The sequence below is a fragment of the Sander lucioperca genome, chromosome 15 (genome assembly GCF_008315115.2).
Source record: "Sander lucioperca isolate FBNREF2018 chromosome 15, SLUC_FBN_1.2, whole genome shotgun sequence".
Taxonomy (NCBI): domain Eukaryota; kingdom Metazoa; phylum Chordata; class Actinopteri; order Perciformes; family Percidae; genus Sander; species Sander lucioperca.
This window is the reverse complement of record NC_050187.1, coordinates 25,927,821-25,948,385: the sequence shown is the minus strand read 5'-3', so window position 1 is coordinate 25,948,385 and position 20,565 is coordinate 25,927,821. Positions and strand designations below refer to the sequence as shown.

Sequence of the window (20,565 nt, the reverse complement as noted above, 5' to 3'; positions counted from 1 at the left end):
TAACATTTGCCTAATCTATTTGACTCTAATGCTTGCTCATTTTGTTTGACATGCAGGTATAAATTCACCTGGCAAGTTTGAAAGCATCACAGACATGATCCACAACAAGATAGAGGAGACAGATGGCCACTTTCTTATTGGTCGTGAAGAGGAGAAGGAAGCGCCTAATTGGTCCACTCTGTTTGACGGGTCCCATTCAGTGGTAGTGCAGAAGGGTATTCTGTCCCAGAGCAAAACCTCCACTCCTTCTTCAAGCCCCAATCCCAACACCAGTGCTACATCCATTGGCAACAAGAAGCGCCGTGCCCCACCCCCTCCCTCTGACCGAGAGCCTTATGCTCCTCCCAGCCGCCCTGCCAGACCTCCCCTTCCTGCTTCTCTTCGTCATCCTCCTACTCCTCCCTCAAACCAGGAGAAGGAGAACTCCGGCACTTGCACTTCCCGCCCGGCCACAAGATCCAAAACTGGCAGACCATCTCTGGATGCCAAATTCTCTGCCATCATCCAGCAGCTCCAGCGGAGCAACGCTGGGGGAGCTGGAGCGCTCAGCCGGAAAAACGCTCCACTGGGCGTCCTCGATGTACAACCACAAAGTCAGCCTCAGCCTCCTCTCCAGCAGCTGGAGTACCAGACACACCCCACCCAGCACCCTGAAGCCACAGGTGAACATGGCTTCCTCAGACCAAGTCAAGGTCCTGTTCCTGCACCAAGAAGCAAACTGAGGAAGTCTTTCAGAGAGAGGATGAACCTTAAAGCCCTGTGACCTGGACCTTCGACAACAACTGGATTCAACTAACTAATCCTACCTAGTTACCACTAATACCCCTAACTACAACATTAGTAAGAACCTTTCAATTGAGCTCTTTAACGCTTATAAAATCAGATATCACATATATTTGACTGCACCTCAATAGCAATAATGTGATATTTTGGGCATGACTGTTGGTGTGGTCCAACATTTGAAGGAATAGTTCAAACTTTTGGGGTGTGTGCTTATACAGTATGCTTTCTTGCCTAGTTACATGAAAAGATCAATACCACTCTCATGTCTGTACACTAAATATGAAGCTGAAGCCAGGAGACGGTTATCTTTGATTAGCATAAAGACTGGAAACCGGGTCAATTGGTGCTTTCCAAAGGTAACAGAATCTGCCTGCCAGCACTGCTCAAGCTCACTTATTAACACGTATGTCATTTTTGACAATAAGTCTCCTAGCCAAGAAATAGACACATAACCTCCCGTAAATTTGCAATTGTTTTATTTTTTTTATGCTTTGGTTTGTTCACGGAAACAAGATAACGTATTAATTGGTGACCTTTTTAAAGCTCCTGGTTGACATACTTTGTTTTCTCCTTTGGACAGAGCCAGGCTAGTGTTTTCCCCCTGCTTTCAGTCTTTATGCTAAGTTAAGCTTACCATCTGCCGGCTTCGACTTCATATTGAGCTGATAGATAAGAGAGTGGTATCAATCTTCTCATTATTTTCCAAAATGTTGACCTATTTCTTCAACCTAAAGGATGTGTGGGTGACCTGGTCTCTTAAAAAACGATCTTCACAATGTCCATCATGATGACCCAAACCCCAGTTGACAGCTCATATCACAATACCAATATTGTATTGATACATTTCCAGCTCCACCCTCCATGGATGAAATTGAAAGCTGTATGTTGGCTTGAACACGGCCATCATCTATTCCACTAAAATGAAATGGCTTATTTCTCAACTCTGCCACTGGCACATGGAACGAAGAAAGAGCCTTTGCAAAAGCACTCAAATTGGAATTGATCCATTGCCCGACTGTGAACGAGTCATTCCTTTTGGAACTATTGACTTATTCCACTTACTGTGACAACTTTATGACCACTATAGCTGATTTTAAGGGAAGAGGATTTTAGGAGCAATTGCAAGCACTAATGTTACTTCTCCATTTCCCAGAGGTCTTAATAATGGAGTGACCTTGGTTTTCAGTGGCTACACAGTACTGTATGTCCAACGTTTAATTTAACACTGCAGCCTATAAATGCAATGAGCATAATCGAATGAATGAGTCTTTTGAGTGGCTCAAATAATGAATGCTCTTGTGTTAGGGTTTTGACCATAGCCAATACTGCCAGCCCCTAAATATTTCAACCACTTACCAGTCACGTGTTGAAGAATGGTCTTCATACTGTAATTACACAGAGTGTTCAAAACATTAGGTTTAGCTACTTTCTCTGAAATTGCCGGGCCAGAGAAAGCAGTATGGTTAAAGCTACAATCCCATTGTTTTTCCCTCACCCTTGATAATTCTGTTTAATCAAGAGGGGAAGATGGAGATTTGGGGTGAGGCGGATTACAGGAGGATTTAGTTTAAAACCTTGAGAACCGAGAATGGATTGTACAAAAGAGGATGCTGCTCAATATTAGCAGTGTGCTCAGAATATCAGTGTGTATTACCAATATTGAGTCATATTGATGTTGTACTGTATATACCCGGAAAAACAAGGGAAGTTTCAAGGGTCAAGCCTTATTCATTTTTGCTGATGTGGTGACACCTTGGACTGTATGATAACGGCTAAAATCATCAGAATAATTATATTGCACTTTCTGTATCATCCATCAACCTCTTGGCCATTTTCAGTTAGACTAAGCATGCTAGAGACTGAAGAACATTAAATTACATGCCAATGTTAACTGACAGTTATGGCAAAAGATACCATTTCTGTAAAGTATTTCAGATTAACTGTGTATCCCTGGTAAAAACAGGAAATGTTGCCTCTGTCGATATTAAGCTTGAGGGAGAAATGTACAACTGCTATATATATGACTGAACGTTTTTATCAGAGCCAAACTAATGAGCCAAATTCATATTCATTTACAATGTTTATAAAATATGTCTCATATCTTTTCTGTTATTAATTACACATCAGTAATTTGTAGTTTTTTGTATTTTTGATTAAAATGTTCTGTAAATCCTTTTTATAGTATAATACAGCCATGTTATCTCAATATAACTTTTAGCATATATTTAGACTTTAAGTGGCACTGTGTTTATGTACTTGTAAGTAGGGATACATTAATCTTGTCCTAGTGCAAAATAATTTGTGTATAGTGCAATCTAAAAACTATTGTATTTTTTTGTTTCTCAAAGTGTAATTTTCTACTCACTTTGTCTTTGAAGCTAACTGTAGTTTTTATTATTGCTGATCTGCAATAAAACGGCCTACATTCTACCCTGGTGAGGCTGCTTTATTTTTGCTGAGCTTGGAAGTATTACTGAATATTTTTCATGGTAAAGGTTTACCAGGGGGTGGCAATAAAAGTCAAAGCATAGCTTTTATTGCTGCCCAACACATCCCATAGAGATACATGCACTGGCACATTTCTACTGCAGCAAATACTGGAGAGGCTTCTCTGGCTGTGAGCCCAGAGGAAGCCTGTTGTGAAGATTAAGGCAGATGGAATCTCATAGCCAGATAATGGTATTACAATAATAAAACCCCATTCACACTGCATTTACTCAAGGAAAAAAGAACATTACATTGACATAAGTACACTGCGTTTAATATCAGTTTATTCAGCCCTCGCTATTTCTCTGCAGTCCAGTTAAAGAACACAACTGAGGAAACATGTATAGATAAAATATTTTAATTAAATATACAGAAGGTCATATACAAAATGTCCTTATTTTTTTGTCTTGCTTGCCAGCTGGGTGATTGGTAAACAGATGGCTACTGTATCAAAAACACTTTCAGGATGCACATGGAAACAACATGAAAAAAGTGAAACGGCAACAAATAAAAACTATCCTAATTCTTAAACTGTAGTGTTTGTTGTAATCTAACATGATCATGGTGACCTTGAAACAGAGCAAACAAGGACACAGCTAGATTGTGTAACCGACCTTTATACTGTTTTTATACTATTTACAGATTATAACAGTTTATATGATAACAACCACACGGTACTATCTACAGTGCTATTTACACAGAAAATAAGACAACAGAGAAGGGTTGTCATGAATTGATCCCGTATGAATGTTCTGTACAGGAGCCAGCACTAATGCCAGTTTTACCTACACACAGCAATGTACAGTACTTAATCAGAAATGAATGTCTTTATCTAAGTATTCAGTAAAACCTTACATATAAACGTTTACAGCTTTTTTTCTTTTTCTTTTGAAACACCAGACATGTTTGACTGTGAATTTCAACTATCCTGGATTGTAATTATAGTGGTTGTAAAAGCCAGAGCAGGTGTTGTCTTTCCACCTCAAGCTATGGAGCATGGTTGGCATACTTTATGGAGTCTGGTACCTTTTCATCACTGCTAGAAAACGCATAGAGCACAGCACACATGCCCTGCGGATGACAGACACCAGACCTGTGTCAATATCAACTATCAGTAAATCTTTTCAGGTTCTTCTATAATTGACTGCCTGACATGGTTAAGCTAAGTAAATAGTCATTTAAGTATAACTACTAACCACCAGGTTAAAGCATAACTGTTTAAATTATTTAAAAAAAACTTTATATGTTGTGCCTTACCTATCAAGTCTGGTGTCTGAAAGCCAAGTGTGCCATATACTTTTTTGTATGAGTGTCTGTGTGCTGCATTTCAGACAAGAGTGACAGTAATATTGATATTTCTACCCTGCTACAGAAGATAGACCTTAACAACTGTAGTGCTAACTCTAATCCAAGACTGCGAAAGGCACAGATATTTGCAAAGCAATAATATCCTAAGTGACAACATTCCTATCAAATCATACAGTGAGTCTTTTCAGCATGTTGAATAAAAAGAGTCTGTTCACCAAAAAAAAAAAAAAAAATGCTTTTCAAGTCAAGAACAAAAAGATGAAATGCTGAGTTCTTGTGGTGAGCATTCCACAGCAGACGGCTGCTTCATTATGCTGGTCCTACAGAAAAAAAACAAGATGCTACAGTCTACTCATCACAAGGGGTTTTGGGATCAAATTACTTTCAATTTAGAAAGTAAAAATTAAAACGGCTTTTCATTAGCTAACTAAAAAACATTTGTGATTTGTCAACAGATTGAACATGACAACTGCTTATGTCGTTTATGATCTGGACTGAAATATTTAACAAATCAAAACCTGAACTGAGTAAAACGTGAGTCAACAGTACATGTTATACACAGCACCTCTGAATGTTATGATAAAATGCTTTCATGTTATTCAGCACCACAGTGAGTGTTAATATCCATGCCAAGGAGTCCAGGTGAATTTACTGTGGCACAAACTGGCAACAGCTTTCAGCGTGGAGACATGTAAACAGATCCAACACCACTGGCTGCCTAAAGTGTAATAATGCACTAAACAGCTGTGGAACATTGTTTGCGATGGTGAACGCACCTCTAGTTATACAAAGAATTTCATGTTACTTGTAGTGTTTTTAAGCAAAAAAGTTTAGCCCTCAGACGCAGTAAACAAATGGCTTTTCCCTGTTGCCCTCCACTTTTCACACGTTCAGAGCAACAACCTGACTCATGGTGACTGAGAGCGGCAAACTGATTTGTGGGCACATACACAGGAGCATTGTGCAAATAAGGATACAACAACAACAACAACAACAACAAAAAGATACAGTAAGTGGTGATAAAAATAAAGAACAGTGCAAAGTATATAAACAAATGCATACACAAATAAAAAAGAAAATGGAATTTTCAGTCTGCCTAAATGATGAGTTTATCAGTCAAAGCCAAAGTTTTTTTCAGTGTTTATTTTCGACTGAGCCACAATCCCCGAGCAAGAGAGACCGAATGACAAAGAGAAGCTGAAAAAGTTTCTAAGGATAAAGAAGGAGAGGGAGAAATAAATCCTCCTCTCTCCCTCACAGTCTGGTGCTGGGGTGTACCGAGGACAGCTGAGGTGGTGGGAGGGTGGAGAGAGGGTACAGGTGGTGCAGCAGGTCCCCGTACAGTGCTGCCCCGCCCGGGTGCCTATAGAAGGGGTGCGGGCTGGGGCTGGCCAGCAGCTGCCTGTGGAACATCATGGAGTGAAAGGCTAACGGGGGCATGAGGGGAGACACTGCTGACTGGCTCTTCAGGTACTGCAGACCCGGGTGCTGCTGGAGCCCGTCTCCTGGGGAGACCAGGCTGCCGGGTGGGTACATGGCAGTGTAGAGGGGTGTGGCGTGGTGTGGGGGGTAGGTAGTTGTTGGGTGGCCCTCAGGAAGATGGTTGTTGAGGTGAACGCCGTGGGCCGGCTCAGCTGGTTTTAGCTCTTCTGGGTCGCTGCGTCGAATTGCACCAGCAGGGTGGATTGGTGTCACCACACGGACTTTCCTTTCTGGGACTTCCTCGCTGTCGGGTTCCATGAGGCTTCGCTTACTGGGTCGAATTGAGCTGGTGAGGGACAAATCTTTTGAAGCTTTTGGGCTGGGAAATGGCTGTGATAACTCTGCAGGGCTCTGTTTGGGGGGAGAGATGGTCATAGGAGGAACTCTGCATGCCTTAGGGTGGGAATCCAAACCTTGGTGCATGATGGGATATGGGAGACTGCAGAAAGAGGGCTTGGAGAAGGAGGAGACCCTCTGAGAGAGAGGTTTAGAGATTGTAAAGTCCCTGGGCTCATCGTCTGCCTCTCTCCTCTCTCTGTGTATTTGAGTCCTGTCACTGTAGTGAGATCTGTAGGCCAAGCCCTCTTGCTCCATGCCGCTACAGACAAAGCCCTGGCCGCCTTCATGGTCCCTTGTGTAGCGCTCTCTTTGATCTCCATTAGGGAAGCCGACCATCCTCTCCTGGCTCAGGCAGTTCTCAGTTTGCCTGTACAGACTGTGGAGGTGAGGGGAGGAGTAGCAGTCACCTGTGTAGCTCCGGGGCTGAGCAGCTGGGCCCTGGAGTAGCGTCTCCCCACCGTTTTCCGCACCATCCTGGGCACGGGTTCGGGGGAGATAGGGCTGCCACGGTGGATTGACGTGAGGCTGGAGGTGATGGCTCGTCCGGCAGTGGTAAGTCTCTGAGAGCTCCCCAGCAGCGCTCCTCTCTGATGGGCCACTGGCGGTTTGTTGGTGAGGCTTGCTGCTCTGGGCATGCTGGATGACTGATGGCCTGAATATGGGCGCTACCTCTGGGATGTTGTCTGACACACACTCGTGCCCCTGTCCTACCACCTCCTCCTCACCCTTTCTCTTTTCCTTCTCCCTGTCAGCCACTGCTAGGACAGGGAGAGAGGAAGTCGCTGTGGGAGGTGGAGGCTGAAGAGAAGGAGAAGTAAAGGAGAAAGGGTTGGATTCACACACTTGAGAGAGGAGCTTCTTTTTGGCTAAAGGAGACATGACCCCCTGGCTGGCTTTGCAGTAGGCAGCCGTCTGTGTGGGGCCCTGAATGGACTCCTTCTTAATGATCCCATAGTCTTCTTTCTCTGTGAAGGATTCTGTGCTCAAGTCTATACACTGCATGTCTGCCTGCTTACACATTGGTAAGACTTTCCCCACTCTCCCACCATGACCTTCTATGGAGTCTTTGACCCTGGAGGAGGGCTCGGGCAGAGCAACATGTCCAGCAGATTTGTTCTGATCCCAACGGTAAGGCAGGTAGGGGTTTTTAGGAATGAAATGTCCTTCAGTTTGCTGTTCACAGGAGAGTTTTGCTTGGAGGGCCTCGCTGATTTGCCTCCATTCAGGCTGGGGACCGGGCCCTGTGTAGAGGGGTAGACCAGCATGTGGGGCTCTACAGTCTGGCTCTTTGGGGCAGAGCAAAGATGGCTGCTCCACTGCCAAGGACTCCTCTTTCTTTAGGGTAAGATGTAACTCTTCCTCCTCTATTACAATGGGTTCATCTCTCAGAGATACCTCCTGTTTAATGGCTGTGGACAGCTCATGATTCTCCTCTTTCCCATTGGAGTCCTGCATGCAGAAAAATGGTTAAGAAAAGTAAAAGAAATAGGACACTCATATATTTTCTTATTATTTGGCAATGTCAAAGACAACATGAATTCAAAACAGAGGGTGAAGCATTGATGAGAAAGCACAGGGAGATTAAAATTAAATTGAATTTAGAGTGAGAAGGAATCCTGATGCGGCAGCCGTTGGGAGAAGTCTGTGACTGACCTGTGATTGTTCTTGGCCTTTCACTGTCTCCTCTCTGTCCTTTTTACTCCCCAGCTTGGGATTGTTGGGGCCTTTGAATTTCTTGGCCCCGACTCCTTTGGCTTTGGCTCCTGAAGCCTTCTCTTGGCTGCCCTCCTGCTTCTTGGGTTTGGTCAAGGGGAGGGGTTTGTCATGCTCGCCTTTAACGTGCCTCTCATAGGGAAGGAGGAGCCTGAGGAAGAATGCAGGCAAAGAAATGCAGATGAGTTTGTGGTATGATCATGTTATGTCATTTTATGCTTAAGAGGCACAATTACTAGTCTATGTTTTGGTTCATCACACAAACAAAACATATTTTTTAACCAAACAGCAATTTAAAAAAATACACAAAACTATATACTGTATTTGCACACCTAACGTGGTGTTGCATATTACTTGCTTTTTTTGGTGTCCATACTAAAAAAGTAAAAACTATAACAAACCACATAAGTCTTTAGTTTGGTAATACCAAAAACAGAATGAGCTGCAGCTTTGCCACAGGCATGCAGAGTATCAAATACCTTGCTTTAAAACCGCCTTGTTTTAATATGTGGCAAGCATTAACAATCCTATTGTTATTAATCTAGGTTAGGGGAAATCCAGGTTCAGATGGGTGCCAGAGAGTGTGTGTGTGTGTGTGTGTGTGTGTGTGTGTGTGTGTGTCTGTGAGAGAGTAACCAGTTATTTCCTGCTGAGACAGATCACATTTGATATTAGTTAATCCTTGGGAGGAAAGAATAGGTGTGTGTGTGTGTGTGTGTGTGTGTGTGTGTGTGTGTGTGTGTGTGTGTGTGTGTGTGTTGTGCTTGCCGGTGTGTAAAGCTAATGTGGTTGGGAATGAAAAGAAGAAACATGCCTGGAAGAATTTAAATAAAATGGTTTAAAGGAACCTCATAGCATATAATATCTAATTTAATATACAAATATGATTAATCACAGAAGTCCTTACAGTGGCTACAGTAATAAAATATATCAGCTTGTCCATTTGACATGATTAAATGACAATGCATTTGACAATGACAAGTGACAAGGATCATCCTGTAGAAAAAAACATGAAACTTTTTTTGACTTTTGATATTTCTCTTCTGAATACTTCCCATGTCAATTTTCCATATCTGATGTCATAACTAATGGGAACATTAAGATCTGGATAACATAACAATACCCATGTGTAAAATAATGACATGAAGAAACCAGGGAAACTTTTAGACTTTTATTGCTTAGAAAAGAATATGGAAATTGGCACTAGACCAGAAATAAGAAACGTTGTGGAAGAGGAAACCAAGACAACTAAAAAACTACAACACTCCAAACTTCAACAGGCTCCTCTGAAAATCTCTCCAGCTCCTCTGTCAGGTTTTTAACAATAACAATCCATAAAAGCCGGACAGAAACATGACTTTCTCAGTCATGAGAAAAAAATAAGGTCTTCTCGTGTAACGACAAGAGACGGTTGCAGTATTCCTTTTAAGGGACATGGCGGTAAAACAAACAATGAATCAAGAGCTGTTTCGCCTCCTCTTCAAAAGGAAGAAAAAAAGCCTCAGAGAGTTCAAGAGGCTCTGTGGGATTTTTTGTTATTTTTCCTCTGAACAAAAGTGCTGGCAGGGAAAGCAGTGAAACTACATTTCATACAGCTGGTCTGGCACCAGGCCCCAGGCCAAGAAAGGAAATGTACTATTAAATGTGACTTATTGGAAAGACAGAGAGCAAAGGGGTTGTGAAAGAGAAGAAGGGAGGGAAAAAGAGCAAAAGGAAAAAGAAACAGAGGGAGTGAAAGAGGGGATAATGACGTGTTAATGAAGAGCAAAAATGATTCTGAATGAAGAAACGAAGAATTCTCAAAAATGGAGATAAAAACATGTAATCTTTAAAACAGCAGCAGTGGTAATTTCTCAAGCAAACTCAGGCATTCTATAATTAGGCATTGTAGCACAGTAAGGGCAGGTAGATTAAATGTTTCACCATTATAAAACTGTGGATTGGATTTCTTCAGGCTTGTAAATGTGTGTTCATTATGCGCCAGTGTCCAGCTGTCCTATTAGTGATCAAAGGGCTACAAAAGTGGCATATACAGTTTATATTTATATTATATACAGTATACCAGGGTGCACTGTTGACTATCACAATGATCTGTGGGAAAGACGACGGCTGCCTTGACCTGGGTCAGCTTTATGGAATGTCAATATGGGGTGGGGGTTGTGTGTCACAGGCCCGGATAATGTAAGAGCTGAGCCCGGGAAATTACTGGAGCCTTAAATAGTTCCAAATGGAAAGGCTAAGATGCTATGTTGGTCAAGAAACCAACTGTAGCCTATAAAAACAGTTATTTCTATAAGTAGGTCTTTCAAATCCAAAAATGACAGAATAAGCTAAATAAGCAAATAAGGTTCAAGCTACAGGGCACATCCCCCCCCCCCCCCCCAATTCTTAACACCATGTTTAAAAAAGTGTAAAATGATAATAGAGCCCTCAGTGTGAAAGAGTGGAGTAATTTCAAGAAGTGTATATATAACTTAGTCATGATCATGTAATATAGCACTCATAATACAATAGCACTTATATAAGTAGCAATTTCCTCCAAGGAAGGGTTGAGCTTGGCAGCCACTGCATTAGTTGAAAGAAAGCCAGGTGTAGTTGATCATTAGAGCCACTAGGGGGCGTGTGCTGCACTGAGAGATTCCAGGAAGGAATTTCATTAAGGCAGGAGAGGCAACATTTTTATGAGGTCAACAAATACTTAACTTCCTCTCATGCCAATTTATCACCTGACTTTTGTTTAAGCAGCCGTTTACCATGTTGATAACAAGCAAGTAAAATATGTAGTGAGGAGAATAAACGTTGAATAGGCACAGATAGAAGAAGTAATTAAGTTAAACAATATTGCTTCATACATATTATATACAACTATATATATTTATATATAATGGATTATATCTGTGTGATATTTCTGAAGATCAATATCAGTGTAAAAGCACCACATCAAACCACAACTGTCAACTAAGCATGTTTGTGCCTTTGAAATAATGGATTGCACACAAAGCACCTCCCCCCAAAAAACACAACTTGGCAAAAACAAGGTGACTTTACCAGCAATGTGCTGCTCTCATCTGAGTTTTGTGTTACAGGAACAAGCCCTGTGCTAGAATCCAAGAAATGCCTAAGTCACCATATAAGTGAGAAAAAGCCTGTGGGCTGTTCCATTTCAACAGTTTCCCTCCCATCCGTGCTGAAATTAATTTTAACTGGTGTTGTGTTAAGATCACAAGAGCTTCATGCGAAAAAAAAAAAAAAAAAAAAAGAAGGAAAAGAAACTACTCAAAGAGCTGGTGGACAAGCCCTGGAGGCTGTAGAAAGATTTGGAGGAACGAAAATGACGTACTTTTACAAGTCAGCAAGGAAAAGAGAATAAAATAAAAAAAAGATTAAATAAAAGCTTTATCAAATCTAAATGCAGTGATTAAGCATCATCACAGCAATGAGAAAACAACTACTGCTGTGGAGAAAGAGAGAGACAAGATGCCAGCAGAGGGGTAAACAGACATTGTAGCTGCTCCCTCTGCTTTGGATTCATGCCTCAAAGCCCCTCTTTTGTCTCGAAGCCAAACCACTTGAGGTGACCCTCATTCATGCAGTTAAAACAGGAGGGCAGCACAGGAATGTATGAAAAACTTAAGTCCTTTGTCAAGTCTGAAAATACCAGATTTAAAATGACCTCTACTGTTCCCCCAGGGTTTGCTCTCATTAGCTGCTGCTGCTGCAGCTTGCAGTAAATGTTCGCCATAGCAGGTGTGTGAGCCAAGAGTGCTAACAGTTTAAAATAAATGTGTGCTATTCTGCATAAAGACACACTCAAGTATTAGTATCCAAAAATATACAGCATATGTTCCCTCTTTCTGCCCAAAAGTGGACTGAAATCTCGGCAAGAATGTCATTAATTTAATTTGCTACACTGAACTATTAATCTCAGTAGGCTTGAATAGATTCTCATATAGTCGATTGCCTGTAACACGTCACTGGCGTAATTTGTGATTTCTCATTGCCACTAGGGAAACCTTGGACCTTTTGATTAAATTCCACGCATAAAGAAATCATCCAATATTTTGATTTGTTAGATGTCTGCAAAAAACTGAGATTTTATCACTGAATACTCGATGAAGCATTTTGTCTTCTGGAAACCATCTAGCTCTCAGAGGTTAAAATAGCTGCCTGCTATTTTGGTGCGAAGAACATGCAGCTCTTTGGCTGCATTCCCACTGAATCTGAAGTCCAGATTCAGTAGAAGAGTCATGCATATTCAAAGAATTTGGCTATGCTTTTGATGTGGACAACATGTTAAGACATTGTTTATAGTGTTAATAGGAATAGTAGGAATGCTGACGGACAATATGAAACCATGTTCTAATACTGCCACTTCTCTGCATTTTCTCGCTCCTTATTTCATAATATTGAATCATTTTTGCTCATTCATTAATATCTGTCACTCTTTTTGTCTCTCTCCCTGCTTCTCTTAGGTTTGGGAATAAAAAGCAGGGAGGAGATGAAGGTGATACTCCCTCCACACCACCTCTAATGGTAATCCCTCTGCTTTAGAACAAGAAACGTTAAAGTAATTGAAATCTGAGTTTGAGCTACAGTATTAGACAAGACAAGCTGGTGTAATGCGCCACATTTGATGTATCTGCAATACAGCAAGGACAATGCAGAGAGATGCTGACGAGGGCAAGATACTGAAGATTTAAAATCTCCTGTCTCCTTTTTATTCCCCAAATATGAACTTCTATTATAATTCTCAGTGTGAAGACTGGCTCAAGGTTTCTTAATAATTATTAGCAACACATGTATTTTTATAGCTGGAGAGCAGCTTTAGTGAATGCAAAGGAACATCGATACCAGGAGGAATGAATAAATAAAGGCTAAATCAATAAAACATCAAGTCGGCGTGCATCTGTTTTAAAAGAAACACATATCTGCATTCTGCATTTGAGCTGAAGAAGTTTTTACAGGCCTTAGACTCCATGTACAGTACATCTGGCAAACATCTAATACTTTAAAGATGAAATGATCTAATCCAAAAACCCTCATCTGCGCTCTCTGCTATTGCCCAAAACCTCAGAGTTTTTAAATAGCAAATCATTCTAAATTGCTTCTCTGTTGCCATGGATACCCCCCCTCCAAAACCCCCTCCCACCCCAATACCAACCCCGTTGTGCAATTACATTAGAGTGCCAAGGCATGGTGAGGTATTAAAATCTGTAACAGGCAGAAATAAACAGAGATAGTGAAATGTGATGTTTCTGTAACAAGAGATCACGTAGGAAACCAGGAAGATTAAATATGTAGGAGCTGTTAAAAGGCGCTGACCTGTATAATGAAGGAAACAGCATGAAGTGCAAGGCAGGGAGTGAGAGAGGGAGGGGGGTGGGGGGGTGGGGGGGTACAGAGAAAATGGCACAGCACAGAAGCAAAAGGCAGTCTATTTCAAGGTTATTGATGCCATCTTTTTCATGACCTCATTTTTAATTCAGAGCGCTGGGCCCTGACAGCTAATCTCGGGAAACGGTTTAAATAAATATCATTAAAGCTACCCTGTAGCTGCAGCAGCAGACCTTGGCTTGGACATTTCTGCATTGATTTTTCCCTGCACACTAATGAACGGCACTCAGCGACTAAAAAATGGTAACTTTGAAAATTACAATTAGCTGAGGTTATCGCCTGTTCAATTCCAGCCATGTAACTCCATTACTACCAGTGTTTCCCACCTGCTCCTGGCCAGCATGAATATAGTGATTATGCCCCTGGCTCCATCTTTCACAATAACATCTCCTAGGAAACCATTTCATATGATTTTACCAGTAGGGGTGTAAAGGGATAATGTGTATAATTTAAAATGAGAGCTGAATGCTTGTGGATATTCAGTCTTTAACCCAAATAACACAATGACAGCCAAGAATATAGCCACTTAATTTAAATGAATTATGTCCTGAAATATTGTGTCCTTTCTTCCTACTAGCTTGAGACTTTGCATTTCCTGCTCTGTACTTTGGCCCACTGAGACAAATCAGAAGTGATCCTTCTGAGAGAAAAGGAAAACATAAGTGTTGTTTCAGTTTGTACTCTGTACATTCTTCTCTGTGAATTATATTTCTGTAGCACATTGACTAATGATTAAAGGTGGAAACAAAGATGCCTCTGGGGAACAAACACACTTCAGCGAGCCCACAAACAGCCTCATTCATCATGCGGAGAGAATGGCCGTGTTTGCTGAGTTAATACAATGAAGCTAATTGCCCTCCAAGCAGCCCAAACACAGAGCCTCAGCTAAAATGATTCCCCTGAATGGAAACTTGCTCAGCTTCAGCTGATCTCTCTCTCTCTCTCTCTCTCTCTCTCTCTCTCTCTCTCTCTCTCTCTCTCTCTCTCTCTCTCTCTCTCTCTCTCTCACACACACACACACACATGCCCCATCACCTCCACCCCTCCCTCTTACACCTTCTCTCTCTGTCAGCCTGATATTCACTGCAGTGTGTGGATATTATTGCTTTGTATTGATTCAGCATTATTTTCTCTCAGCTGCTTCTCGGTGGCTGGAGAAGGAAAGGCCAGCGCAGCAGCAGTCACACCTCAGCGCTTCACACACCATTTCGTCCACCCCGCCTACTTCCTACTGTACGACCCTATTTACACCTTATAAACTGATGAACAATATAGCTTTTCACATCTGGATTCAAAGTCATTTCTTGGCAGAGACACATCATACTGATTTCACCGAACAAGGATCAAAGGCATATTCTAGTTTTTGAAAGGCATATGAATTATTAGTATAAATAAGGAACTCCTCCTCTAAAACATATCCCTGGTTGAGGCAGTGAGGAACAACTATGAAGACAGCGTAAACACTGAAAGCTCCCTCAGCCGAACATTTAGAGGCACATTGTCAACTTGTCTACAAATATAACACACTGAACAATGCACTCTCACACATATGGTTTCACAGATTTCCTGGAAAAGCCTCTCAGGTCGCCACTGCCTGTGCTTGCAAATTCGCTTACAGCATGCAATCTTGACACAATACGGAGTTGCCCGGCTCCCTCATGGCATATTGCTGTATTACTGACAGGTGTGTGTGTGTATGTGTGTGTGCCTGAGCTCTGCTGATGCATGAAACTCCACCAGCCGGAGGGATGTGGAGAGGGTCGCTGGCCTGGAGGAATGACCCGCCTCATGAGCGACTGCTTATCTCTTATTGGGAAGATCGTATTTGTCATTTTTTTTAACCTTGGGAAAGTTGGAGTGTGTGGATGTGTGTGTTTGTGTGTGTGTGTGTGTGTGTGTGTGTGTGTGTGTGTGTGTGTGTGTGTGTGTGCAAGCAGCCCTGCATAATACCCTCACAGCTCCCACAGGATCATATTCATATGCTTGCTTTGGTTTGGTAATACCATCTGAGTGATTATAATGTGGAGGTTGAAAATGCTGCAGTATCTGACTGAACGATTAGATGAATACATTAAACTGGTGCTTTAATTTTATCTTGCAGTTCTGTGTACTTGCAATGCATATATAGTGGAAAGAGTAATTATTGTATATATGTACATCCATGTAGGTCACTTAATAATTCAAAACTTTGCAGTCATTTTTGAGCTTTTAAATCTTCTTTAGCCTGCTTGTAAAGCAGCATGGGTGGAGTTTACGGCATAATTGGTTCCATAGTGCCACACAACTAATCAATTAATCCTAAGAAAATAACTGAATCTCATCTCATCATATATTGATTTAGGTCCATAAGGAAAGCATTTCTTAATCCAATTAGGACTGCATGCCCTAACGATGAGAATATTCTCCACATATGTGTAACTGCATTGAGTTCCCCTGAATAAGATCAATTTCTGTCTTGTAGTGTCCTGATGTTATGAATAAAGCATTGTGAAATCATATTTGATGCAGCTGTGAGGGAGTTTTTTCACTTCAGGCGATGATGCAAACTGTTCCATGTGTGCATGCATAATGTGTCATATATAACTGCCGAGGATGATAACTCACCTCTCGTAGTGTCTCCGTGTACACGTGGCGGCACTTGTGCTGCTGGGGTTCCCACCTAATTCATCATATACATGCTTCCACTGTCTGCGGACTGTGATCTGGAGGGACGGATGAGAAGACAAAGTGATAAGACAAAGTGAAAAAGAGAAAAAGAAAGAAAGGAAAAGGATGACAATGAAATTAATGTAGGGTGAGGAAAATTGAAAAAATATGAGAGGAAGAAAGAAAAGAAATAAACAAAGAGAAAAACATAAGTGGCTGACATCATTTTGAGGTCTTGGGGAGTTACTGAGTCATGATGTTCCAGTTATTGAATCCTCAACACTCAATTCTCTAACATAATAAGCTCTGTTAACATCATGCAGTCAGTTGTTCCTGCTATAACCCCTTATCCCATAACAGATGATGGGCTACAACACAAAACTCCAAGCTGCCACAGAGCTAACAAAGCCTCAACATGAAACGTGAGATAATCAGCTGCAGATATGAGGGTTTTAAAAGGATATGAGCCACAATTATATGAGCTGTATCCTGTTTATGGTCTGGTCTGGCCGTCTGTTTAGATGGCATTAAACCAGCTAGCTAATGAAGAAACAGACATCAAACATTGACTTCACTTTGGAAACACGTCGCACATGAATAGTGAATGAATAAACGGCAGGTGGGGCTCCCAAGTTAAATGCCTCTGCCTCATACATACTCATTTCTGACTAACTTTGGTTGTGTATGTGCGTGCATGAAGTATATGTGGGTATATGTGTGCATTTCATCTCCATCATGGGAAAAAATGAGCGATTTGACCAATTTCCTTCTGACCAGTGCACAGCAGAGGAACATGTGTTTTCCACTCCAAGGGGGTTTTGAAACAACGGCATCATTTTTGCTAAATGTGGCTCTGAGCAAGACTTTCTTCTTGGGAAAATAGTGACTGGCCTCAAGGGGCAAAAGGAGGGCAGAAAAAGAAAAGACAGGGAAGAAAGAAGGGAGGTGGGTAAGGAGACAGCAAGAGAAGAGGAGATAATAGAGAAAAAGAGAGCAGGAGAAGGGAAACAGAAAGAGGGGGATATAGAAGGAAGAAGGGAGAGACATTGATGAAAGTGAAGAAATAAATCACCACATATGTGAATACTTACCAACTCATATCCTCCTAGTTTTTGAGCAGCTTGAAACATAGTCCAAAGGTTGACTGTGGGAGAAAGAAGACAAACAAAGCAGTCAGGAACTGAGCTGAAACACATGACGTCACATACAGTCATTACACCAGAGAGAGGAAGATAAATACAGTGCTGAAGGAAGTATTTAGAGCCTTTACTTAAGTAAAAGCAGCAAAATGTAAAAAAAAAAACCTAGTTATTTACAATTACAAGTTAAAGTCCTTAATTTAAGTATTACCAACAAAATGTACTTAAATATCAAAAATAAAAGTAGTCATTATGCAAAATGGCCCCTTTCAGAGGATGAACAATAAACCAACGGAGTAGTGGTATGTGCATAATAAACAAAATTGATAAGCAGAATGTATAGTACAAAATTATATGTCAGTAGTGCAACTATGATGTGGCACTTGAGTAATGTAGATAGATATAAAGATAGATAGATAGACAGACAGACAGACGTAATTATTTTGATTTTAACATCTTACAGGAATATAGAACCTACATGTTTCTCGACTGACAAAATGAAAACAGCTTTTTATCATTTCCACACAAAGCAACGCTGCACTTCAGCTGAAAGGATGCAAATAAATATTGAGTACTTGTGCAGTCACTGCTATGTGATAAAATACAGCATATTCTTCATCCTGACAAAGAGATTTGTTCACCCTCAGCCGCAGCCTGCAGGTATGAATGAAAACCATTACAAGCATCAAACGCTTGGCAATATACTCAAACTTCTGTTTGAACTAATGCAAATTCATTTGCATTCATTTCCACATGCAAATACCCCATGACAGGCCATATCAAAATACAAGTCTTGTGTAACATTTTTCTAAAAATAGCCATGTAAGCTTTCAGAAAGGCTTCAAATGGCTGTCTATCTTTGAAAGAAAATGTTTTCCACAAACAAAGAAGCACAAGTTCATTGGGTGACTTTTTGTGCCAATGACATTTGTATTTGCTTTCTGTAACATCATTGTTTAACATTTTTATATGAAGGCCTATAAATAAGAAAAGGAGGCCTCGCCTGGGGAGAAATCCATCAAAATTCAATCTGTGCGTACACAAAGCCTTGCATTTGTCAAAATGACATTTTCCTATCTCCGCATTTGACAGCATTGATTTTTTCCTTCCCTCCTCTCTGCTACCGTTGTCAATGCACGGGTGGAATAACAAAGGGAGCTGGGTAGGTTTTTCTGTTTGAACTGAGCACTCTGCCGTATTGTGCTTTCTGACTGTAGAAACAGAAAGATGGTCTGTTTAACTAGCTTGTTATGCATCGACTGTAATTACCACAATAGCACACGGGACTGGGAGGGAACAGAACAGATAAAGGGAGAGAACATGCCTTTTCTTAGATGTCTTGTCATTAGCAATTTCTTTTCTTAATTCCCCTCTATTTGGCAGGGGCAATTATCACTGAGATAAGGATGACAAAACAGGAACACAATGCAGCCTCAATGACACACCGATGGCATGGCAATTAGACAACAAGGCTGAAAGAGGGAGACAAATTGGAACTGATGTTCACAATCACATGCTGATGCACGCACACATGCATGCATGCACGCACGCACACACACACACACACACACACACACACACACACACACACACACACATACACACACACAGACACACAAACACGTTAATCTTGCAGATCAAGGGCATTCAGAATATGCAATGTAACCACAACTACTCCTGTTTTATTCCCCTTCAATCCACTCTCTCTCATTTCTTTCAACGCTTCTAACGGCACCCATACAATTTCAATGGCAGCTGCTGTAGAGCAAAGTCAATATTAACCAAGTGATAAAAAATAGGACAGCAGCTCGCATGAATAAACTGCAGCACAAAACAGTTTTTCTCTCCAACTGTACTGCTCCTCAAATGTAACAGCCAACTATTTTCTGTCATTTCCTGATGCTAGTGTGCATTCAGCCTCTATGAATAGGTTTACTGAAGTAATTTACATTTTTTACATTTTCTTTTAACAAAATACTTATATTAGTCTAGGACTCTTGAATACAGCCATCTTGAAGCATTTCATATACTGTTTTAGATGTATTGTAAAATGTATTACAGCTGATGAGACAATGTAGTAAAATAATCTGCCCCAATTTGTATCATCGCTCAATCATTTCAGTATTTTTTTAAGCATAAATAGTAAGAAATATCAAAATAGTTTCACTGAATATCTTTGGCTTTAAACTGCTGGTCAGACAAAAAAAAGACCTTGGAAGTTGTGATGGGCAATTTTGTCACTATTTTTGATATTTCATAGACTTAACAAATATCTGATAAACTGAAAGAGAATCAAATGAACGACAGATTATTTATCATCATTTACGTCCATTTCATGCGTGAAATTATAGAAAAAGGTAATATTACTGGGTTTAAAATATGTTATGAGCCATGAATGTTTGGGTTAATATCTCTCTGCTTGGCTGTAAAGAGTCACAATTGCAGTCTTAAATAAATCAGGTGAGAGTCCACAGCTAGGAGATTAATAGGAATATACATAAATAGTCCATATTTGTATTTTTATTTTTTTTGGAGGTGAAACAAATGGATATTTAAGTGGCACAGCCAACAAAGCATGGGTCAGTCAGGTAAATCATTCAACCATCTGTTGCTTTGTTAAACTCCAGAGAACTTCATAAAAAGATTATTACTGAAACGCAACTACAAGAACATAATTTCAATTTCCATTACAGGAAAGCTAGTTCTTTGATCTTTTAATGCATTTGTAGCGAGTTTAAAAGGAAGAATATGAAAACGGCGCCTGATTACATCTAAGGGTTTGTTGTATTAATTATGACGTGTTTTCCTTTTTTCGCCATTCCTTTTTGTGCTGATGTGTGCTCACTGCCAAGGACAAAGTTTAAACAGCATGATTTCATCATTTAATGAGGGCCTTGCTTATGATGTGTCTGGTTTTGAGATTCAAAGCATGTACTGTATGTAAAACAGTTGGCGCGTGGACCTCGACTTTATTCTGAGCGCAAACTGAGAAATGCCAACTTAAAAGTAAAGCATGTTGGGTATGTAATTCTCTCTCTGTCTCTCTCTCTGTCTTCCTCGCTCACTCTCTCTGTCTCCCTTAACCACAATGACCTATTTAAGCAACATGTCGCCAGTCAAGATGACAGGATTGTCAAAATGCCACGGTGTGGTTAGCAGAGTCAAGGCAACCACAGCTTACCTTCATGTAATAGTTTAGAGTAATGAGTTTTACTGTGCTGTAAACTGTCACTGTTAAATTCAATAGAAATCTCTCTCCCGCCTCTCATTAATT

At 40.8% G+C, this 20,565-nt stretch overlaps 2 protein-coding genes across 4 annotated transcripts in view; one reads left to right on the top strand and one right to left on the bottom strand.

Annotated features, from left to right (window-relative positions):
* Nucleotides 1–3,213, top strand: part of rtkn2a (rhotekin 2a) — a 13,831-nt gene extending 10,618 nt beyond the window's left edge. For all 3 annotated transcript variants that reach the window (XM_031308849.1, XM_035992312.1, XM_035992313.1), the window contains one exon: nucleotides 57–3,213. In XM_031308849.1, coding sequence (XP_031164709.1) covers nucleotides 57–763 — 707 coding nt within the window. In that variant the 3' untranslated portion in view covers nucleotides 764–3,213. The remainder of the gene's footprint in view (nucleotides 1–56) is intronic.
* A 399-nt stretch (nucleotides 3,214–3,612) lies between these two features.
* The window catches only part of arid5b (AT-rich interaction domain 5B), a 76,024-nt gene continuing 59,071 nt past the window's right edge, over nucleotides 3,613–20,565 (bottom strand). The window contains exons 7-10 of the mRNA XM_031308838.2: nucleotides 17,244–17,296; nucleotides 16,111–16,208; nucleotides 8,053–8,263; nucleotides 3,613–7,848 (exon numbers count right to left, since the gene is read on the bottom strand). Coding sequence (XP_031164698.1) covers nucleotides 5,833–7,848; nucleotides 8,053–8,263; nucleotides 16,111–16,208; nucleotides 17,244–17,296 — 2,378 coding nt within the window. The 3' untranslated portion in view covers nucleotides 3,613–5,832. The remainder of the gene's footprint in view (nucleotides 7,849–8,052; nucleotides 8,264–16,110; nucleotides 16,209–17,243; nucleotides 17,297–20,565) is intronic.